Source organism: Harmonia axyridis, chromosome 4 (assembly GCF_914767665.1).
Source record: "Harmonia axyridis chromosome 4, icHarAxyr1.1, whole genome shotgun sequence".
NCBI classification, from domain to species: domain Eukaryota; kingdom Metazoa; phylum Arthropoda; class Insecta; order Coleoptera; family Coccinellidae; genus Harmonia; species Harmonia axyridis.
The window spans coordinates 4,228,907-4,254,500 of record NC_059504.1 but is presented as its reverse complement, the minus strand read 5'-3'; the positions used below and the strand labels follow the sequence as shown (position 1 = coordinate 4,254,500).

The following is a 25,594-nucleotide window of genomic DNA, read 5'->3' as shown; positions in this document are numbered from 1 at the left end:
GGAATATTTATAGAACGAACTTCAGAGTTTCCTCTGATTTGGTCAAGATATGTATTATTATGAATGTCATTTCGAAATTTGCTTCCAACATCCACAAGTTTGGCATTCCTCAGAGATGAATTATCTACCTACTTGAAAGGTATTAATTCGGTCAAAGAGATACTCCACAGCGGATGGTTAGAGGCTAACTTGACAGCACTGAAGAGTATCATATGGTACTACTTCCTCAGGTTCTCATAAGTATGATTCTTTAGACGATTTGAGCGAATGAAAGATATTCTGTAAATTCAATCGTACTTGTTTGCTCTATGAGAATGCACATTCTCAAATACATACATAGGTTTGGAATATTTATAGAACGAACTTGGGAGAACTTTGATTTGGTCAAGATATGTATTATTATGAATGTCATTTCAAAATGTTGCTTCCAACATCCACATGCAAGATAAGCATTCTTTAGAGATGAATAGGTGCTCTACCTCCTCAAAAGGTATCAATTCGTTCAAAGTGTAAATCCACAGCTCATGATTCAAGGCTAACTTGACAGCGCTGAGAAGTATCATATGGTACTACTTCCTTAGGTTCTCATAAGTATGATTCTTTAGTCGCTTATGAGGACGAATTTGAGTGACGTTTTTAATATTTTTGCTTGAGCAACATTCAATTTTAGGGAATGGAAGATATTTTGTTAATCAAATCATACTTGTTTGCTTGTAACTTTCAACTTACTTGTCTCAAATGTTCCAATTCGCATTTGTTCCCTAGAAGAACAGTTGGCATTTGACTTCTGAGTTGAGTCACTCGCTGTAGAAGTTCAGTGGCATGCGTTAGTGATTCCCTGCATGTGACGTCATAAACAACGACACACGCATCAGCCCAGTATATAGCTTCTTCGGGAAAGAGAGATAGTTCACAGCTACAAACATCCACCACTTCTACCTCCAGAGGTATGCTGTTTATCGTTACAGTTTGTCTGTAGAGAAGATCTGTAATTGAAAAATAGAAAAACATAAAAATAATTTTAGATTTCAAGATTTTTTTTAAACTTCAAAGATATGAAAAAATCAACGTCAAGTTCATTTAATTTTTCTGAATAAAATGTTTGATTTTGAATGATCTAAAATAATGAAGTTAGAGTAATTGATGTTGAATCATTCATCGTACTTTTCTTCTACGGAAGTTGAGAGTATGCTTCGGGTTCAAAAGCCTTCTGTTCAATTTCATATTCTCACTCGAAAGTGATCACTGAAGATCAACTTCTCATATATATTCCGAGGACGTGACAAAGTTATCTTGTGATATGCGAAATGTCTCTTCAATATCCTGTACAGCTAGACGTTGCATCATCTATCCTGATTTCGTTTTCAGATCACGGTATCCTCAATTTTTTCAGTATCTATCCCAACTTTGTCAAATGGTTCAAGGTACGATGAACCTGAGAGTTCAAGGAACTCCTCCCTTAAACTACAAACTTTAAATATGAATTTATTGCCCCTTTAATTCAATCTTTACCCCGGAATGGAAGTAATGAACCAACTTTTCTGAGGCTAAAACTCAGAAGCTCATCTTTCTCAATGGAATACGGATTTCAGTGAATCACTTTTTATGAATTGTTTCGGTAATAAATGTGGTGGAAATGGGTCAAAGTTGTTATATTGTTTTAACGAAGAATGGCATTTCCTGTCCTGAAATTGAACAAAGAATCGAGGTAAACTATGGAATTATGACTCAGGCATCTGGTTTCCAAACATTTAATCCTTTCAATTTATCCAAATTTGATCCCGAAAAAAATTACATTCCATTTTATGTCTTGATGTAAGAATGTTACTGCAGCATTAAATCAGATGTAAATATTTATATTTATAATACAAATGGAATTAACAAAACAACTTTTTTGGTTAGTCTAATTCAGCACCACCAGATAATTGCTACTACCACTTATCTTTCAGAAGAACCAGAAAAACAAAGTCAAATCGATTAGGTTACAAGTGAATCTCAAGGAAATGATGTGGACATAAAATAAATTCAGAAACCTATTAAAATCAAGAGGGATTTATTATCGTCATGTTGTTGAATTATATATTGTCAAAACGATATTAAGAAAACTGTGTTAACGACTACTTTTAAAAAATCTTATTTTTAATTTTCCGTGATTTATTTGTAGAATGTTTCGAGTTATATTTGTATTTGCGTTAGTTCAAATCGAAAAAAATATCTGAAATTCTTCTTCGAAAATAGAAATTTATTTATTATTATTTATTGTATAGTTTTTCTGTTTCATTAAATTCTCCTTTGCAATAAATTTACATTAGTTTTGAAGGATTAGTGATAACGTATTCTTATATAATGAAAAAATATGAAGTACTCACTCCTCTTTCAGGTGAAGTCAATAGAGACCGAATATCAGCTTGAAAATTTTATATAGGGTTTCCTAATAGAAATCATATAATAAATGGTTTTAATGGCAACTTTTCTTATGTCACTTATTTTCAGTAAGTTATGCCACTCAATCATGAAAAGATACACGCTTCAACCATATCTACAAATTAATAAATTGTTCTATCAATCTCATTTGTGAATACCCAGAAAATTTTGAGGAGAAAAAAATGGATTTTAACCTTTTGAGAAAGAAGAGAAGAAAAACATTAATATGCTGATGTTTTCCGCAAGCTAACCTAACCTAATCTAACCTAACCTAACCTAATCTAACCTAACCTAGCCTAACCTTCTGAGAAACTTGATAAATTTAAAAAAGTATTAATTTATCAGTTGAGAAGTAATGCATTTGAAGAAAATGAATGATTGCCTCAAGAAAAATTTATATCGAAACAGCTGAAGTTTCTACACAGTGTAAAGTCCTCAAGGTAAAGCGACTCCCACTCGGGTATGGTGATATTTTCGAGTATCGAATAAAAAAATGATTTGGGTCGGTATGCCAGTTATTTCGGTCAGATAAATAGTACCCTCAATACCCTTAATGTTTCTTGTCCAGTTGTGAAATCAAGTCACCAATTACCCAGAAACTCGACGATAAGTCATTTCGGAAATTCTAGTGATATGTCAATGTCTTTGGAAACATTTGCAGTTTTCACTTCTATTATCCGTAATTAATGGTGTAGTTTGACCCACTTCGGACTGCTTAAATCTAATTGTGTGAGCCACTTTGCTTTAGAGTATCGAGGAAGAGTAGAAGACTCATTTAAAAATAGTCTTTTCGATTCGTTCCGACCGAAGGATTTTGTGCTTGAGATAGACCAGGCTTCTGTTGATTGATTTGTGCATTCTGAAGTGGATGATTCGTGCTCTTCATCTTCCTGTTGTTCGATTCTACAATGATTTTATGATGGCGCTTGTTTTGAAATATGAGCAGATAGAGTGATTGTTTAACTTCCTGAACTTGATGTTGTGATTTCTTTCGAAACAATGTTTCTTTCTGGTTGCCAATTTCGAATGGAGTGCTATATAATTTCGTCTAGATGTTTACAAAGGGTGTTTTTTTCGAGGTATATAACTTTAAGTTGGCATGACTGTTCAAGATGGCGACCGATTTGACAGCTGTCAAGTGATTTATTCTCAGTTTGGTTTGGCAATTCATCATGAATAGACTCACGCCTGAACAACGCTTGCAAATAGTGCAATTTTATTTCGAAAATAATGGTTCTGTGCGGAATACGTATCGCGTTTAGCGATGAAGCGCACTTCTGGTTGAATGGCTACGTCAACAAACAAAACTGCCGCATTTGGAGTGAAGCTAATCCTCAAGTGTATGTCGAAACACCGTTAAATCCAGAAAAACTGACTGTTTGGTGCGCTTTATGGGCTGGTGGAATCATTAGTCCGTACTTCTTCAAAAACGATGATGGCCAGAACGTTACAGTCAATGGTGATCGGTATAGAGCCATGATTACTAACTTTTTTCATTCCTGAATTGAACAACCATGATGTCCAGGAGCTGTGATTCCAACAAGACGGCGCAACATGTCACACAGCTCGTGCCACAATCGATTTATTGAAAGACACGTTTGGTGACCGCCTAATTTCACGTTTTGGACCTGTGAATTGGCCTCCAAGATCTTGTGAGTTAACACCGCTAGACTACTTTCTGTGGGGCTATGTAAAGTCATTGGTCTATGCAGATAAGCCACAAACCCTTGACCATTTGGAAGACAACATTCGCCGTGTTATTGCCGATACACGGCCACAAATGTTGGAAAAAGTCATCGAAAATTGGACGTCCAGATCGGACTACATCCGAGCCAGCCGTGGCGGTCATATGCCAGAAATCATATTCAAAATGTAATGCCACAAGATTATCTTGCGGATAATTGCGAAATTCATGTCAATCGAATAATCCATCGTTGTTTTATTGCAATTTAAAGTTCTATAGCTCTAAAAAAAACACCCTTTATTTTTCGAATTTTGTTGAATAATTTCACTGATACTCTATAGGGTAATTTAATAAGAAGTTTCATTTCGAACAGCATGCTATTTGGGCAACTGTCACTTATGTCATTTGACAAGAAAATTATGCAATTGTTCAAAATGGAACGATAAAAGCTCAAACAACCCATTGAAATTGTTAAAACTCAAAAATTGAGAAAATTTTGCAGTTGGGTCATATAAAATTTTCTGCTGCAGAAAATGGTGAATCATACCCATGTTTATAACCTGAAAATTTATCTCATTTGATAGGAAAATTTTCATAGATTCCAGAATCTACACAAAATAATAAACTTTCCCAAAGTTTATACAAAAGAAAATAATTTAAATAATGCTGTCTAAATGTTTAGGTATGTGAGTTGAGTTCAGTTTATATTTACCCCATCACTTTCATTCTTATTAAAAGGACTCATAGTTATCAAACACTCTGTGTATTACTTATTCCCGACCAATGTATCCGTAACTTATCAATGTGCTGTTTAAAAATAGTACATCATGCTCGCTTGCCAAAGATACCTTAGATGTTCTAGACGAAAATTCGAGACGTTGAAGTGGCGAAAACATTCAGCCAGTGGTAATAGGCAGTTTCATGATTTTTAAATAGACAAAAGGATCATTCATAAGACTGTGTCGAAAATAAAATGGAATTTTTACGGTTTTTTCGCCTGGATAATGACTGAGTTCATTTCTAGTACAGACAGGAAAGAAATAAAGTTTGTTGAGTGGGAACAGATCAGATTATTCAGTTGTTTGTATTGAATTCCTTCAATCTGAATAATTCGATTCAAATTTAAATCTGGAATCTTCATGAATTTATAACCATTTTAGGCAAAATCTGTGGTTTCATGGATTCATCTAAAGGGTGTTTTTTTTAGAGCTTTAAATTGCAATAAAACAACGATGGATTTTTCGATTGACATGAATTTTATTTATCCGCAAGATAATCTTGTGGCATTACATTTTAAATATGATTTCTGGCATATGACCGCCACGGCTGGCTCGGATGTAGTCCAATCTGGACGTCCAATTTTCGATGACTTTTTCCAACATTTGTGGCCGTATATCGGCAATAACACGGCGAATGTTGTCTTCCAAATGGTCAAGGGTTTGTGGCTTATCCGCATTGACCAATGACTACATAGCCCCACAGAAAGTAGCCTAGCGGTGTTAAATCACAAGATCTTGGAGGCCAATTCACAGGTCCAAAACGTGAAATTAGGCGGTCATCAAACTTGTCTATAAACAAATCGGTTGTGGCACGAGCTGTGTGACATGTTGCGCCGTCTTGTTGGAACCACAGCTCCTGGACATCATGGTTGTTCAATGCAGGAATGAAAAAGTTAGTAATCATGGCTCTATACCGATCACCATTGACTGTAACGTTCTGGCCATCATGGTTTTTGAAGAAGTACGTACCAATGATTCTACCAGCCCATAAAGCGCACCAAACAGTCAGTTTTTCCGGATGTAACGGTGTTTCGACATACACTTGAGGATTAGCTTCACTCCAAATGCGGCAGTTTTGTTTGTAGCCATTCAATCAGAAGTGCGCTTCATCGCTAAACAAAATAAAATAGACGTAGTGCGCGATACGTATTCCGCACAGAACCATTATATTCGAAATAAAATTGCACTATTTGCAAGCGTTGTTTAGGCGTGAATCTATTCATGATGAATTGTCAAACTAAACTGAGTATAAATCACTTAACAGCTGTTAAATCAGTTGTCATCTTGAACAGTAATGCCAACTTAAAGTTATATACCTCGAAAAAAACACACGTTACTTATATGATTTTTTTTTGCAATAATTCGAAATAAAGCCAATAAACTGAATTGAGGAGGGGGAGGATATCACAATTCTCAAAAAAATCGTAAGAAACTTAATATTATTTGTACGTATAAGGGGCATTGATAAAATGAGGAATTCAAATATTCAGCTTTATCCCTATCTCACGAAAACAATAATTGGAGTTTGGCTCTTGACCTGAAGTCAGTGTCTTTCTCGAATATCTATTTGTCGTTTGAGGATAACGCCCTGCTGAAGTCACGTGTACGTAGTATTTTCAATATACATAGTATTTCTGCAGACAAGACTTTTTTTTGGAACAAATATAAATTTTTTGTAGCAACCTCAGGTTGATTTCCAATGTTCAGATGAGTAAGGCGTTTATTTAAGATTTTCCAACAAGAGTATTTATTCATAGAATCTTTTTCTTAAGTCTTCATTTCTTATTTGTATGTTTCACTATTTTTCTGTTATCAAGTATTGCACTTTTGACAATTGCCTAAATTGAAGGGAAGATGTTGAATGTTTAGGGGTTGAAGATTCCAATCTTTCGACCAGAGAAGAAATTTTCTGACTTGAAGATACCGTTGGATTGTCTCGTTATTGGTTGAAAACATCGCTTTGATTAAAGAAGAAATTTTCTGGGAATTGAATTACAAAATTTGTGTAGCAATTAATTAATCCTGTTAGGCACTTAAACTTATTTAAACTTCGCGCGTTCCCATGATGTTCTGTGACCACATTGATCTCTATGTTCGTGAGGTTTGGTTAGCTGATGAACTGACGCCAGGGTACTGAGAGATTTGAGAAGTGATTAGTTACAATTTCCGTCGATGAACCTCGCGTTCCTTCTCTTCAGTTCTGAGAAAAACTTGTAATTTTTAAGTTGATTAATGAGTGGTATCCTAGTCATGATTGTTTACGTCCATCTCAGCTGTTCAATCGTTGACCATACCATTGGAGGAAATTTTCTGAATTAGAATGAATGATTCCCACACCAAGAATTTGTTGAGTAAAACAAAAATATTCAGACGCTGTTGAACTATTATTAGGCTCGCTGGCATCCCAGAGAACGTCATGGCTATGATGGCAGCAACAAGTGCTCTCATCAGTGGCTACTTCCTGCAGTATCGGAATTTGGAGAGAATTTCCTAAAATTTTCTGACTGTGGATACTAGGAGTGAAAATATTTTTTTGGCATTTTTTAGAGGAAACAGCTCAACTCTGTATGGTCTATCTATTATTTTATATTCAGTTTCATGCCAATTCAAATCTATTCCCTCGATAATGTGTAAATTTTTCAATGTATCAATCTTTGACACAGCTATCTATGAGTATTGACAATGATCATGAATAAATTGTGTAACATGCTGTAACCCAAAACGTATTTAATTCAAATTCAACGAATATCGAAGCTCTTAAGTTACCCCTCCCTTGTTTGTTTAACTAGGTATATGAGTTAAATTCCGTAGAATAGGGGTCTTCACTGATCTAGAATATCATATGTGCTATATCGCTTTTTTTCGTTTTTGCAGATAATTCTTTGGTTATAACATAATTATTTTGGTTGTTTGATGACTCCAATATCATATTTTTCGATCTTGTTCGACAATTTCAAGAAAATGATGGTAAAATTAATATAAAAAAAATAATTATTCTCTTTGCATTTTGAAAGTGAACATCTGAAATGAAGTAAACTAATTCTATACAAAACTTCACTTCTCGAATTCTTTCATTCACAATTACACATGTATCATATCTTTTGTGAGGACTTTCTTGCCAATAATCAAAATAACATTGGCACACCAACTTGTAAATGCTATTCTCGCCAATTTTCATGAAAAAATGTATTCTATCTGCGGCGGATGTTTTTGTTGATTGTCATATTCTGAGCAATGGGCCTGTATGGTATATTATTTTCTCTAATTCTGTGGTTATTCCGTTCATTCTTCCACATCTTGTAGAACAAAATCGTGCGAGAATATATCAGAAACGCACAGTTTTCATGGTTATATTTTATTATTCTATGTTGGCACTCCGAACTTTCCGTTACGGTTTTATCTGTCAATTCATCAAATTGCCTTAAAGAAATCAGATCTGCCAACCAACATTTTTCAATGCAAAAATCACTAAATTATATTTATGGAAATATTTCATTAATTTCAATGAAAATGCAATGAATTAGAGAAAATAATGTATAATACTCGTACAGAAGGCTCATTCTACCACTCGTTCATTCCAAAACTCGCCACTTCGTGGCTCGTTTTTGAATTTTGAACTCGTGGAAGAATATCAATGCCTTCTGCACTTGTATTATAAATAACTATTACTGACCTTATATTTATATCGCAGGGGATTCTAATATTTAATTAAGATGTTAAATCGAGCGATTTCTTCAGGAATGTGATTCATTTCTTGTGTAATTTAGTAAACGTCAGGGAAGTATTCTTGCCAAATTTTGCATACGTATGGTATGAGTGTAGTTATTCGGAGTATTACTCATATTTTGACTTGTTATTTGGCTGAAATTTCTGGACCTAACAACTAATTATTATAATATTCCGAGAAATTGAATGACACGTTAGAAAATTGTTGTCAGTCAAAATTGATTAAGAAGACGGAATTGGCGAATGTACCAAAATTTGTTACCTGGATTTTCAAAATTTGCGTATTATTGAGAACAAAGAAAAATATTATTTTATTTTGGAACATCATGGAAAATTCGTATTGGAAACTTATTTCTATATCTCTGAACCGGTAATTAATTTCTATGATATGTTATGAGTATCAAATAAACCATAAAAATTACCGAAAAACACATTTTGAAATTTTTCGAACAGAAACCAAGATATAGGAAATATTTGAAACAGACATTTTTCAGAATCACCCTGTAAATCGAGAATGAATCTAGATATCTATGATCTGCTTTCTGATATCATATTATTTCGAAAAAAGAGATCGGGAGTCCTAAGAGATTTTTTCTTATAGTTCTCGAGATGTTTTGAGTGAGCATCGAATTTGGGACACCCTGTATAGAGCTTTTTCATTAAACATTCCTTTCAACTATTCAATACATATTGGAGACGGGCAGTCTAGAATGCGAGTGAACTGAGCAAAGTTCAAGTCCGTATAGATTTTCGTGAATGTAATATTTTGTATCCATCGTAACTCTGTTTATTCAATACGAACAGTCAAATAACAAACTGAGTGGAATTCCTTGGTGGAAAAATAGATGAATGCGAGTTTTCAGGAACTTCTGTAGTTAATGTTTATTATCACACACTGAGATGTGCAGAAATTAGATTTCCTGATGTGCTCTTTAAGGACATCTACATTTCAATGCTTCAACTCAGAAAAAGAAATGCTTCAATTTATATTAAAACCACCTACTAGATTCTTTTTTCAGACGTAGATATATACTTATTAAACAACCTCTAGTTACACATTTGTACTAACTGAGAAAGTTACTGCAACACCCAGAAGGAGCTGTTTACATTAAAAATTTTTTTTGGTGAAACATAGATAGTATAGCAAGGAGTAAATGATTGAAATTTGGAGAAAAAAACTAAGGGATTTACAACTTTTTTAATAAATTTTTGAATAATGTGTTTGTTCACTGCGATTATCCATACACTCCCCAACAGGTCTCGGCATTGATACAATAAGATGGTCTATTTCTTCTTGACAGATACTATCCCAAGCTACCTGTACTTCATGTCTCAGAGCCGCCAAAGTCCATGGGGGCTGGGTTAAATTTCCAAGCCTTCTACCCATGATGTCCCAAACATTCTCTATGGGCAAAAAATCGGGGAATCTGGGCGGCCATGCCAAAAGATTCACATGGGTCACTTCGAAAAAGTTCAAACTAACTCTGGCAACATGAGGTCGGTCATTATCTTGCTGAAATATTGGATTCTCGAGCCGGTTATGGTAAGGGAGAACATAGGGCTCCACTATTTCTTGAAGGTAACGCAGCGCTTTCATGTTACCTCGATTGAAGGCTAAAGGTGACCTACATGCATGTGCAATAGCACCCCATACCATAACGACTACTGTCCGGTGTACATGACGCTCAACATCAAACTGAGGTTCACGTCTTTCTCCCCAAAGTCGTCTAACCCTTCTTCGGCCATCATGTGCTCCCAAGGAAAATCGAGATTAATCATAAAAGACGACCTGATGCCATTCCACATTCCAATGTTGACGTTCTCTGCACCACTGTAATCGTTGCCGGCGATGCTCAACCGTCAAGGGTACACAAGATGGGGTCGATAATGCTGCAGTCCGAAAGACCTTATCCGGCGGTAAACCGTTCGGACAGTTACAGGATGGCCTTGTTCTCCTAACCACTCATCAGCCAAAGCTCGAGTTTTCGCAAATCGGTCTCTAATGGCCATAAGTCTTAGACGTCGATCTTGAACTTCATTTGTGCCCTTTCGACGATCGGTGCCTACTCTTCTTCGATTTTGTGCATTATCAAACCACCCTTGACAACATCTCATAACAGTAGTTTGATTTTTATTCGTACGGTTAACGATTTCTCGAAATGACAACCCCGACTCTCGTAGGCCAATGATTCGACCTCTTTCAAATTCACTTAGCTGGCGATAAATTCCGCGTACACGTGCTCTATGCATTTTAACAACAACTAAACATCAACTTTGGACCTCCTCGAACACCTGGTTTTTAGTTAAATTTAAAAAACTTGCAAAAACTACTACAATATTTAAGTAACAAAAATTGTTTACATGAAAAAACCTTCACGATTTTTTTCTCCAAATTCAATCATTTAATCCTTGCTATACTATCAATGTTTCACCAAAAAAATTGCAAATTTAAACAGCTCCTTCTGGGTGTTGCAGTTTCTTTGTTAGTAAAGTATATTAAATTGCCTTTCAAGGAATAACCTCGAAAGAGCCTAATAACCCTTATACTACGTATTGTGACTACGAAGAGAAAATTGGCAAAGATAATACTTCAACGACCCTGCCAGAACATCGAAACAGAGAAGGCGTGAAGAGCTACACAATTTTTTCTCCACTTCATAAACGTGAGACATCGCGATGATAACATAGTGCAATTGAATTCTCGCTCTGGACAACTCGCATTGTCTATTTCATCGGATCTGCAGGCTATTCACACGGGAGTTCCAGAGTGGTACTCGTGTCCGAGCTGACGAGAAAACGTGTCCACAAATCGAGAAATGACTTTATTTTTTTGTAGGTCTCATTTCTGTTCTATTCAATTTCATCACAATGAACCCGTGCGGTCGATTGCATCTCAATTCTGTTTTTTGTCTATTCAATTGGGATTTTATTGGAGAAGGGTTGGATGTTGGAATGAGAAAAAATGTTCGTTAATACATACATTTCAGTTGAAATATCGCAGTTGATTAATATTTTGAGGTGTTAAACATTTATTGTTGATTTTTTTTCTATTTATATTTTATTAATTTATTTATTGGATGAACACTTTTAGAAGCATGTCACCGATTTTTTTTGTTCGTTATAAGGTATTTTCAAACAAGTATGAAGAATTTCAAGAAATCGTTTTGTGGTTCTATAAGAAAAACCTTATCATATTATGACCTCACCAGTTGATGAAAAACGCTTTTCACGCATGATTTTTTTAGGTTTGGGAACAGCTGAAAGTCGCTAGGGGACAAATCTGGTGAATACGATGGATGCTCTAACAATTCGAACTTGAATTAATGGATTTTATCCAATGTCAAAATGCTTTTGTGACACGGTGCATTGTCCTGATGAAAAAAAATTTCTTCTGCAAACCGGGTCTTTTTCCACGAATTTTTTCCTCAAGCTGGCCTAAAAGGTTAAAATGATATTCAGAACTCATTGTTTTACCAGTTTTCAAGTAATCCACAAACAAAATTCCTTTCGCATCTCCAAAAACTGATGCTAACACTTTCTTGGCCGATTTCTGGACACGAACTCGTTTTGAAGCCGAAGAACCAGGCTCACAGCACTTTTTAGCCTCTTGTTTTGATTCAAGATCATGGTGATAGACTCAAGTCTCATCCATAGTGATGAATCGACGCATAAAATCCACTTTAACCTTTCGAAAACGCTCGAAATGGTGGTGAGACAGTCGCATTCGAAAGTGTTTTTGTTCTAATGTTAGCACACAGCTTTCTGAAACCCAAAACATCAGTCAAAATATCGCTTAAACTGCTCAATGAGATGCCTATGGTTTTTACTAAATCTCTTTCATTCACTCGACGATTTCCCAATACGATATCCTGTATTTTTTCTACAATTTCTGGAGTTGTTGCTGTTTTTGGACATCCTTGACGTGGATCTTCTTCAAGGCTTGTAGGACCATGTTTAAATTCAGCAACCCATCTTTCTACTGTACTAATTGAAGGCGAAGAGTCCTTATACATTTTCAACATTCGTTCATGAATGTCTTTAATTCTAAACCTTTCAAAAATAAAAATTTAATAACTGAACGATACTTGATTATTTCCAATTTAAAAAAAAATACTGTAACACGTCTATATTAAATGGCTTGTAAACAAAGAATGAATTGGCAGATTGAAATGAAACTTCACACACGTCCATATAAAGAGTGTACCAACAGGGTAGTAGCAACGTCCTGTCTTATCGAACCGTAAAACTTATTGAACAACTCATATATGATGACTGGAAGATTAACCTAACTGGAAGATTATACTAACTGGAAGATCAACCTAGCTGTTAGATGACAGAGCTGGTAGATCAATTGAAGTGATTTGATCGGCATAGCTGATTGAAAGTCTAGCTGAATATACGGCATGCCAATCAAATAAGACTAATCAACATTACTATAAAAAAATCCAACATAAAAATATTCCTATGAAAAAGTAATTTCAAACGCAGTGATAAAGTATTCGAAAACGAAATTTTTTGTTGTATACTTTGTAATAAATTTTACGATACACCTCAGCCCGAGTTAATTTGAACTTGAAGGATGAATAATAAATAGAAATAGTTTTGACCATAGGGAAATTAGATAATGATGTGCAGCTGACGACGATGCATTTGTCTGCAATCCATCTGTTTTTATTATTGCCAAGCTCAAATTCATGGCTGTCGGCGATCATACAGCGATCGTACTTTACGTCACTATGACGTTAAAATATGCGTTATTCCATTTCCGCATAATATTACACTTTATTCCATTTCCTCACATATTTTTCCATTTTCCGACCTGATGAGAAAAATCCCAGATGCATATTACACAAGATGATATTATTATTCAATATCTGGAACAGGTGATTGCTCTGGAATTCTGGATTGCTGCAGATGACAAGTTGTCTTCTCAAATTGTCATCACATCATTCGGACTGATACATTTCAATATGAAGATACGATATTCGCCAATTTGTATATGTTTTTTTCGTTTTTTTTTGCTTGGTGGGCGTCCACCGAATAATCTAATTTCATCCTTTATCGCCGATGAAATAAATGAGATTTCTATCTCCTATTCAAAGTTCTATGGCTTGCTTTTGCTCAGTGCTGTTTTTGCCTCACGTTATCCATTTCATTTCTGTGGAAATGGGACGTTCCACATCAGGATGGTGGCTCTTTTGTCATTTTTTATGTTCATCGGTGAATGTACGATTTTGTTGATGTCTGGTGAGCTCTATACGTGATATATTTCAGTCCAGTTTACGGTTTTTGTTTATTTTCAATTATTGAATTGTTTAAAATCAAAAGTGCAACCAAATGATGATCACAGAAAATAATTTCAACAATTCTTAGGGAATTAATGAATTGTTAATGAAATTGGACTCACTTAAAATTGAAAGAAAATAATGTATCTATTGGAAAATCTAAATATTCCATGACGATATTTTCCTCATTTAATTTATGGATAATCATCGATGTAACACAATTTTTTTTTGGAATTTGTATATTTTCAGCAAACCGAGATGCCAAACATGAGTGTTCCATAAGAATTTGTTGACACCTCTGTCAGGATATTTTCACATTCATATCTTTCGAGATGAATAAGATTCAAAGTATATCATTTGCTTTGGCATAATTATGTCAAGTCGGAGTGTCACATTTGAATAGAAATTAACCAAGGAACATCAGAAAGGGTTTTTTCATTCAAACTTGAATCGACTCAGCTCTGCAGATCAGTCTCTTTGAATCTTATATAGATTGAAAGAGCGATAAGAATTTTTTTTACTAGATACGGTTTTCCTGTCAGACTATAATTTCAAAACCTTGGGAAAGAAGTGGGAAGATAGAGAAAGATGAAAGTATGTAGAATATGTATCTTATTCACAAAACCAATGGACAAAGTAAAATTCTTTAGAAGATTTTAATGGAAAGGCGGTGTAGAAAACAATGAAAAGAATGACATTTTAAATTTATGAAGAAGTAGATTGCAGTTAAAATACACAATATAAGGATTAGTTAAAATAATAAGAGTTAACAAATAAAAATGTTCATCTAAAATTGGTAAACAATGACGAAAAGAATGCAAACAGTGATTCCTGAGTCTGAGTAGGGAGATCCTTCTCCTACCTTTCAAAATAAATGAATCATGTCTCAAATATTTACGCACTATAACCTTCAACCACAAAATACTAATAAATCAGGATGTAGCTTACAATCTGCTGAATTATATCAATATATCACTAGTGGCATGCATCTGGAAACATATAAATTGAAAATGTTTCCAGAGTTATATTTTGTTTATCAGTGAATTCTCTACTCTGTCCAGTGAATAATTGCCTATATTCAATCTCATCGCAGAAGGTGAACCCGACCTGAATATTTTGAAGATCAATGAAATCATCAATGAATTGATTTCTGTGCCAAACTACTTGAGTGCTGATATATAGATTTTAATTCGAAGGTGAATTTTGATTACAATGTTATTCGACTTGTTTTACAGTTATATACTCGAAATCGGATTACTTCAATACTTATATCGATCCAAGTTAATTGATTTTTTTTGCTTTTGGGTAATTGTGTTTTCAATAACACCTCTTGTACTTTTACTTCATTTATTCTCCTGTACTATACCGAATTTCGATGCTTCACTCATATACTAACTGACAAAGAAGGAGCTTTATGAATTTTAAATTCTTTTTGGTAGAACAGATAGTTCAGCTCCAGCAAGGAGTAAAGGTTTTTTTATGGAAACAATTTTTGTTACTTGAATATTGTAGTAGGTTTTTGCAAGTTTTTTAAGTTTTACAACAAACCAGCTGTTCGAGGAGGTCCAAAGTCGATGTTAAGTTGTTGTTGAAATGCCTACAGCACGTGTACGTGGAATTTATCGCCAGCTAAGTGAATTTGAAAGTGGTCTAATTATTGGTCTATGGGAGGCAGGGTTGTCATTTCGGAAAATCGCTAACCGTATGAACAGAAATCCAACTAATTTTATGAGATGTTGTCAAGCGTAGTTTGATAATGCCCAAAATGGAAGAAGTGTAGGCACTGGACGTCGAAGGGGTACAAATGAAGTTCAAGATCGACGTCTAAGACTTATGGCCATTAGAGACCGATTTGCGAAAAATCGATCTTTGGCTGATGAGTGGTGAGGAGAACAAGGTCATCCTGTAATTGTCCGAACGGTTAACCGCCGGAAAAGGTCTTTTGGACTGCAGCGTTATCGACCCCATCATATGTTACCTCTGACGGTTGAGCATCGCCGGCAACAATGACAGAGGTGCAGAACATGTCAACATTGGAATGTGGAATGACATCAGGTCGTTTTATCTGATGAATCTCGATTCTCCTTGTGTGCACATGATGGCCGAAGAAGGGTTAGACGACGTCGGCGAGAAAGACGTGAACCTCAGTTTGATGTTGAGCGTCACACCTGACAGTGGCCTTATGGTATGGGGTGCTATTACACATGCAAGAAGGTCACCTTTAGTCTTTGTTCGAGGTAACATGACAGCGCTGCGTTACCTTCAAGAAATAGTGGAGCCATATGTGCTCCCTCACCTTAACCGGCTCGAGAATCCAATATTTCAGCAAGATAATGCCCGACCTCATGTTGCCAGAGTTAGTTTGAACTTTTTTGAAGCGACCCATATGAATCTTTTGCCATGGCCGCCTAGATCTCCCGATCTTTCGCCCATAGAGCATGTTTGGGACATCATGGGTAGAAGGCTTGGAAATTTACCCCAGCCCCCACGGACTTTGGCGGCTCTGTGACATGAAGTACTGGTAGCTTGGGATAGTATCCCTCAAGAAGAAATAGACCATCTTATTGCCACAATGCCGAGACGTCTTGGGAAGTGTACAGAAAATCGCGCTGGACAAACACATTATTAACACATTCATTAAAAGAAATTGTTAACCCTTCGAAGAACTCATAATTCTTTTTGGATAACAATTTTCATCTCCATATTCCATTTTATTGGCGACTTAAAGCGTATAAGCGTATGTTCCAGGACGAGCAACAATCCTTGCAGAAATCCAATTCCGAGCAGTTAATCAATCTGCTATTCTATTATTTCCAACAGAACTAATATTCCGACCTAGGCAATCTATTTAATTCAGTTACTGTGTGGACCCAATTTATGGTTTATGCTCCCTGACCTAAATAAGCAGGACGTGCCGAGGAAAACTCTTATCCAGCTCATCCAGAAGCAATGCCATCCATCAAGAATATGAGACATTTCGTCCTGAACCTCTACAATCCTCGTTAAGCTGTTAGAAGACATCTTTTGACGTGATCTCTAATTAAGGAAACTTCTGGAGTGGATTTCATCTTTTTATAAGAATCCGATCTGTGAAATCTGTATTGCGATGATAAACTGGTACGTAGTAAATCGTGGAATTTTGTTGTTTGCCATCTATTCATTATAAACTGTTACTTTAACCTCTAACTCACATTGTAAGTGCGATTCCTGATCTTTTTTACTTTTTAGAATTCGAAATGGTAAATAAATGAAATGTGGCTACAATAACTATTCATCTCTGGCTGTTTCCACGGCTAAATCACTTTCAAGCAATGCAACTAGCTGTGAAATTATCCCAAATCGGTTAATGCGTTTTAAATATGCGAGTATATAGCTTTGGCCCCTGTCCATCAGCAACTGGCAAAAACTGTGCATAAATACAAATTTCATTGAAACAATGTGTACGATTTGTTGTTTTATCGTTTCCCATCTCGATTTTCTGGCTTTTCTTCGTTCAATATTTACCCAAAGTCAAGGTTTACGACAATAATATTCCCATAGTTTAATTACTCCTTCTGGTCAGATCTTATGATATTATAAATCACCTCCAAGTATCTCTAGGCCATGCAAAAATTTATTTTCTTAATGACGAGAGTAAATATTTTTATGGGAAGTTTGTGAATTGGTTAGGAAGTGAATTTTGTAAGGTTGAAATCTCTTTGAAATATGATATCTTTTATATGGTGCTTGTTGCACAATTATTGCCAAGTGGTATAATTATTTTTCGTGCAGTATTTTAGGTAATCCAGTTTTTGTAGTAACTATTGCTAATTTGATTTTTATTGTAATAAAACATAGCGAAGTCAGAAGAGCACCTATGATATTTAAAAAAAAATAATATAGAATAAAGTGTGATAATTTTAATAACAATTGTTTTTCTAAGATAAAATTCATTGAATATCAATTGAAGAAACCTGTATGCGTTTACAAATTGTTGTTAATGAATGTATTTCTCAATAATAATTTTTTTTCACATGAAAATCGACGCATTAGATTTAAGTATTTTTCAGTAGCAAAATAAATAGATAAATAATCACCAAAAATCATTTAGACAGTTGTAAGTCTTCAATACTAATAACTAGTGAACTTGACGTTGGACCAATTGAGTGTACCTCAAATTTTTTATCATTATTAACAACGAATTTTCACAGTTTATTTAAAAAATGTATCACTCACCAGTGTTACTTCTGTATTCTCCTATATATCGTCTTGTCAAATATCTAACAGTGAGTGCTGTAAGAAAACAAGAAGAATGTTAATACTACATTAGATACATAAGTATTTGGTAAAGAGCAAAGCCAGAATTCAACTGCAATTGAATATTTTACACTTGAAGGGATATGAAACATAAGCATTCGCCATTTTGTCACACAGTGTAGAATTTAATTCACTTTTTTTGTTAAATTGCAGCACTGTGAGAAAATTCAGCTAGTCTTGAATATTTCAAGTAAGAAAGGCTTTATGAACGATAGTTTTTCAACAATTAAATTTGAAATTCCAGTTTTTGACGCAAATTCAGCGTTTTTTTATCGATCTCTCAAATGCAATATCGGTATAATCTGTTAGGGGAAATATTTTCCTCCATGTTTGTGAATACATTACAGACGAAAACATCTCTAAGGTCTATAGACAACTTGATGGTGTTAAACTAATTCCCTGTCTGTGGAAAACTTGTTGGGAAAGGTCATAGAAAGTGGGTGAAGTGAAAATGGTATGAATCTAAATGGGGACGCCTACTCGATCACCTACCCACTTCGAACATGCAAATTGTATGCCGGAAACCTTTCAAAGGAAACATCATTGAATAGGATGTTTGCCGATATTACCGCATTCTATGGAAATACAAAAAAAAAGTATCAGAAACCAGATATGAGCATTGACGTCATATAAGGAAGTTTCGCGAAGTTGTTCATTCGCATATTTATAGTGGAATGTGCTTGATAACGTTCGCCAATTATCAGAAAATGAACACTCTTGAATATGTTTGCCTTAGAGATCATATTATTTTTTTTAACGTTCATGAAAAAAAATAAAAATCATTATATTATACTCAGTGAAACAGCTTGTTCTTTATTGAATAGAACCAGAATGTTTTATAGCACTCAGCCTGATAAATTACACGTTAGTTAATAATATAATATTAAGATGGCATTGCCATTGCCATAACACTTCTTTTTCTTCTTAGTATCAAGCTTCAAAGTATGCGTGAACTTAGGAAAATATCTAACGCATCTTAGGCAAAAAGTGGCAATTGTATCCGACAATTAATATTCTATCAGTGCATATTTCATTATTGCTATTTCTGGTTCAGCAAAAAAGTTTACAAGTAATTATCAAAATTCAATAAATAATCTAGATGAATAAAACGTTTGATTTGCAAATATTTGAAGCATTATGTGCATATCCCAAGAAAAATCACCAGTAGCGGTTATATAAGATGATCCAAATGCAATTTTTCACTCCGACTTGGACTGTGCCCAAAATTGAAGTACATCAAATTAATTGTTTTATAAGAAACACTCTTCACTATAAATAATCCATGATTCAGAAATAATTAATCTGTTACATCTGAGGACAAATGTTCATTAACACAAAGATTCAAAACTGAAGGTGTTATCAAATAATTTATAGTTCGATTTATCAAATGATTCAAGCAAACAAGAAAACATGAATTGTTCAAGTTCAACTTTTTGATCGAGTTGTGTTCGTTTGGAATTTGGTATAGGTCACAGAAAACCTATTGTAGCTTCGTTAGCGCTCTTTTGATGTTCGTAAATTTCATTACAACGAAAACTTTGATGGCTAGCTTCCATCAGGACTCATTACTAGGAAATGTATTCTATACGGGTAGATACCTATTAATTATTGATTGATGTTCATCATTAGATTTGATTCATTGTTAGACATCCGAATTTCAAACTGATATGAAAGATAATTTAAATAAACATGTTACATTGAGTGATCCCTGATCCTGATATAAACAGTATTTTAAATATTTTTATACAGAGAAAAGATTAATTAGATCCAAACTTGTATTTTAAAATGCATCCCAGACTTAGTATTTGTTTGGTCTAACATGAAGCTTATTATTGTTTTATCTAGGCTATCTGCGATAGATGAAATATTTCCAATTACTTGTGAGACACCCCGTATATGTAAAGAATATTATTTTCTGCTCAGGACACGTAAGTTCTGGAGAATGCGGATATTGAACACAAAAGTTTGCAGAGGACTACTTGATTGTCAGTAAAAACGAAAAAGTCGAACATTTCATTATTTGTGATAAACTCACACCTCTACAAATCGTTTCCGTAAATATTGATTCTCAGATGTTTCCTTCAGTTCAACATATTATACTAAGAATAAGTCGACAACATCCAGGAAATTTGTATTTGATTTAGTAGTTTGCTTATGTAAGTATATGGTGACCTATTTTCATGAATGATAATAGTAGTAAATATTTGGGTCTGATGACCTTCACATTTCCTTGAGGCTTATAGGTGAGTAATTTCGTTGGATTATTATTGAACAATTATTTGATATTTTTTGTCCTTGTCTGCTGATTAATTTGAGAATGGCGTATTCATAATAATAGCTAATTAGTCATAAATTCTTTTTTCGGATAGAGTTCCCACGTTTTCCTTTACTTTATGACAGATATAAATAGAGCTGGTCAACAAATATCACATTTTTAAAACCCAAATGTGACTCAATTTGAAAAACGTATCTGTTCCAATAAAAATATCGCGATATATTTAGTGTCAACACAAATATTTTTCATTCATCAAATCTGGGGATACATTTCCAGTTATAGCAAAAGAAAATATCGAAATTTCCCAGTAAAATTTGTTTTGTTTGGATTCTGTCTTTAAGCTTATTAAAATATCATTTTAGAGAGTGTAGATTCCGTGAATATTCAATTGAGGAACTATGTTTCCTATGGAATGAAATCGTTTATTGTTCTTGGATACAATTCAATTCAACAACAAAAAATGAATGAAAGTCGAAAATAGTAAGATCAAACTGAAATTAAAAAAAAATTGTAAACAAGCAAAACACCTGTATTTACCTGATTTGCCGACGTGTGATTTTCCTATGACAGCTAGACGCACTTTCGCTACGTTATTTTTGTCCTCCGTCTTCATTTTCTGAAAAAGAAAGTACGATTAAAATTTTATGCAGAAGACAAGGATAAAACTATAAAAAATTGGAACGTGGCATATTTTTCATACACTATTCTGGTTAAGTATAGTCGTGTATTTCAACACTATACCAGATTTATGCGTATCATTAAATATTCTTTTTGAATTTTGTTTTGGAAAAATATTTTATTGCTCGAAACATTGGTTACGGGGATTTCGTTTCTGAGCTCACTGTTTTTGGCTCGTGTTGCAAAATACGAATTGATGATCGCCTGGTGTTCCAACGTTTTGCAACATCTCCCAGCCATTGTTTTGGGTTACAATAGCAACAGTGAATTCATCAATAAAATATGCTCGAAAAATAATTCGATAGAAATATTCATTCAGAACGAACAGCTGATATTACGGTCTTTGCAAAGTTTATTCATTTAATTAGGAATATCTATTTTTCTCTCGTTCATATTTTGTTGAAGCTGGTATGTATTAGTGAAATTCGAAAAAGTTTTGTAGACGGATCTTTTCAACCTATAATATACTAACTGACAAAGTAACTGCAACACCCAGAAGGAGCTGTTTAAATTTTAATTTTTTTTGGTAGAACATAGATAGTATAACAAGGAGTAAATGATTGAATTTGGAGAAAAAATCGTTAAGGTTTTTTCATGTAAACAATTTTTGTTACTCAAATATTGTAGTCGTTTTTTGCAAGTTTTTTAAATTTTACAACAAACCAGCTGTTCGAGGAGATCCAGAGTCGATGTTTATTTGTTGTTAAAATGCCTAAAGCAGGTGTACGTGGAATTTATCGCCAGCTAAGTGAATTTGAAAGAGGTCGAATTATTAGTCTACGGGAGGCGGGGTTGTCATTTCGAGAAATCGCTAACCGTACGAACAGAAATCCAACTACTGTTATGAAATTTTGTCAAGCGTGGTTTGATAATACCCAAAATCGAAGGAGAGTAGGCATTGGACGTCGAAGGGGCACAAATGAAGTTCAAGATTGACGTCTAAGACTTATGGACATTAGAGACCGATTTGCGACAACTCGATCTTTGGCTGATGCGTGGTTAGGAGAACAAGGCCATCCTGTAACTGTCCGAACGGTTTACCGCCGGATAAGGTCTTTTGGACTGCAGCATTATCGACCCCATCTTGTGTTACCTCTGACGGTTGAGCATCGCTGGCAACGATTACAGTGGTGCAGAGAACGTCAACATTGGAATGTAGAATGGCATCAGGTCGTCTTTTCTGATGAATCTCGATTCTCCTTGGGTGCACATGATGGCCGAAGAAGGGTTAGACGACGACGGGGAGAAAGACGTGAACCTCAGTTTGATGTTGGGCGTCATGTACACCGGACAGTAGGCGTTATGATATTGGGTGCTATTGCACATGCAAGTAGGTCACCTTTAGTGGTAGTTCGAGGTAACATGACAGCGCCGCCCAGATCTCCCGATCTTTCGCCCATAGAGCATTTTTGGAAAATCATGGGTAGAAGGCTTGGAAATTCACCCCAGCCCCCACGGACTTTGGCGACTCTGAGACATGAAATACAGGTAGCTTGAATTAGTATCCCTCAAGAATAAATAGACCATCTTATTGCATCAATGCCGAGATGTGTTGGGGAGTGTAGAGATAATCGCGTTGGACAAACACATTATTAACAAATTTAATTAAAAAAAATTGTAAACCTTTCGTTTTTTCCTCACATTCCAATCATTTACTCCTTGCTATACTATCTATGTTTCGCAATTCAAAATTCATGTATAATTGATATATCCTCTATCAATACGAAATAGATTTCTACCATTTTGTTATCAAGCTTTTTGTATAATGCAATGCGTTGCAAAAAATGCGTTTCTAGATTCGAATTCGATGGAAAAACAGATTATTCCGAACATGTCTATTTCTAGGAACAATTCTTTCAAATGCATAGCATTCCTGTCAAAGCATAGAATGTAATCGGAACCGTTGAACCATATCAACTAATCCTTATATCAGATTATCTCCTATCGCTCTGGAAAATATCCAATTCTTGGAAAATTACGGCACGTGGAAACTTTTATTGGTTGAATTAATTAGATTAGGATGCTTTGGAGTCAAGGATCGATTGTCTCTACAGGCGGTATTCAAAAATTTCCCTTAAGCGATTAGCCTACTTCTAATTAATTTATCGAATGCCATGATTGTCAATTTTGAATCCAAGATCGGATTCTTTCGATTCAAAATTCTTTGTCAGAATGAAAGTGTAGAGAAATATCTGTTCTACTGTTTTATTTTTCCACTAGCAGGACGTTATATATTTTCTTAGTTATTACTCTTAATGTTACATGATTTTTAATGATTCTTGAATGAATCTTGAAATTTTGTAATAGGCAGAATCTGACTACAGATTGCGTAAATATGGCTGTTCAAAATTTTGTATTCCTGACAATTTTGAATACGCTATCATAAGAGATCAAAAAATTTTGGATTTTGATATGAAATAACAATTTCAAGCTTCATATAAAATTTAATTATGATCCTATAGTCAGAATCAGAAAAATTGAAGAAAAATATCGTAAAAATATTCTACTTTCAGTGCCACCAGAAATGATAGGAAATTCAAGCAGATTTGGGACCTATGTACGGGGTGTTTCACGTAAGCGGGTTACTGGATAGTGTTTCCGATAACATATTTGGATAGCCCGTTAAAAATATTATCATTGTGATGGGTCACTTCTCAATAATGCTCAAAGTATAAGCCACAAAATCCAGTAAAAAATAGCTCAAAAAAAACCGTATGATATCTGATACTGATATGACACAGTTGGTGAAAATGTGTTTCATTTCGTTTCAACCATTTTTTTAACATCTGATTCGACCTCCAATTTTATTACAGACCTTCAACGTTCATTATGAACTCATCTTCAAAGACGTTCTCTAACATTCCATTTCCAAATCAATCTACAGGCTCATCAAAAATAATGGTGATCTTTACAAATACCTAGTTTTTTTCAGACGTAATTCAATATTTTCTACAATCTCCGGTACTTTATCGCCAGAATGATGATACAAAAAAAAACTAATGTGCGCCCAAAAATTCTGTATTCAATATCAAAAAATTAACGCATTTCTTCAATAGAGTAGCCAACGCGTTTCTCAGTAGGATATCAAACAGACCTTCCAGCTGGTATCAACACTTGGTTGCACGCTAGAATGATACCAACAATCAAGCCTGATACTTCGGATTCCTCAACAGTTATTTTTGTCTGCATCTCGACGCCAGCTCTATGTTTGTAGGCGATGAGGTGCGTCGCTTTGGCGTCGTTTACCCATCGAGTTTTTTCGGAAGTTATGCGAATTTTTTATAGCTCGTATTGATCTTAATGGTTTTGATATGTTTTTGCCGATGATTGGTCAATACTTGGAAGCCATTAAATTATCTGTAAATTGAACTCAAGTTCGTAGAAAGTTTTTGGGAGTGCTGCTTTCAAAATGTCTATTTAAAGATATATTTATGGAATGGAGGGAAGGCAGTACCTCTTGTTTTTGTGATAAACCATCCGCTTGTTTAAGACAGGACGGGTGATCACCTTTCAAGTGTCGTTAAGTCACATCCGGTTGTGTGAAGGTAGTTTTACGACATACACAAGAATTCCAAGAATTCCTTCCTCTCTCGAACAAATTGTATCCCAAAAAACGCACATTAAAATGGGTCCAAGTCACTCCCTGAACATCTAGCTTTAAGTGGAATTGTAACAAAAAAAAAATACCTTCAAAAATATTCTTCTACCAGAGTCCTGAGTCATTAACTATTACAAAATTTATTCGACAAATTTTTACATAAATCCGCATTGATTTTAATATCTTTAGAGACTTGCTTTCTGAGATTAATTGATTATTACCATTCTTTGTACTTGAAAGACCATCAATTCTTTTAAATCTGTTGAAAAATCCCAAATATCTTAATAATGGTCTTGTTAGAAAACTAATTGTTCTATGGTTATAATTTTTTGTGTACCAACATATCACCGTAATCTTCGAGATTCTATATGATAAATTCGAAGAGTTCATCTTGCAGTGCAATGGCAATGTAGCTTTTGAGCGCTTGTTTTTTCATGTACAGGGTGCTTCACGTAAGCGGGTCACTGGATTTTGTGGCTTATTCATTGAGCAATACTGACAAGTGACCCATCACAATGATTATATTCTTCACGAGCTATCCAAATATGTTATCGGAAAAACTATCAAACCAAGGCATGGAAAGTTATTGAGGAAAAACCGTTTTTCCAAAAAAATTATTTTGGCATGTTTCACTGGTTTTCAAAATAAGAAAGTCTAGAAACCATTTCTCATCATTTGTTCTTCATTTAAACTTCCGGTTTTCAAGAAAACAGAAGAATTTTTCTTGCAAAATATATTTCATAATATTTAATGATTATTCTTCCACGATTAATCATTTTCTTCAAATTATTTTTTGTATTATAAACTACTCTTCCTACTTTCTACTAAGTATATTTAACATTATAACAT

At 34.6% G+C, this 25,594-nt stretch overlaps 1 protein-coding gene across 1 annotated transcript in view; it reads right to left on the bottom strand.

Moving 5' to 3' along the window:
- LOC123678351 (ras-related and estrogen-regulated growth inhibitor-like protein) overlaps positions 1-25,594 on the bottom strand; it is a 35,799-nt gene that overhangs the window by 5,412 nt on the left and 4,793 nt on the right. Inside the window, exons 2-4 of the mRNA XM_045615339.1 lie at positions 21,007-21,085; positions 18,114-18,170; positions 730-986 (exon numbers count right to left, since the gene is read on the bottom strand). Coding sequence (XP_045471295.1) covers positions 730-986; positions 18,114-18,170; positions 21,007-21,082 — 390 coding nt within the window. The 5' untranslated portion in view covers positions 21,083-21,085. The remainder of the gene's footprint in view (positions 1-729; positions 987-18,113; positions 18,171-21,006; positions 21,086-25,594) is intronic.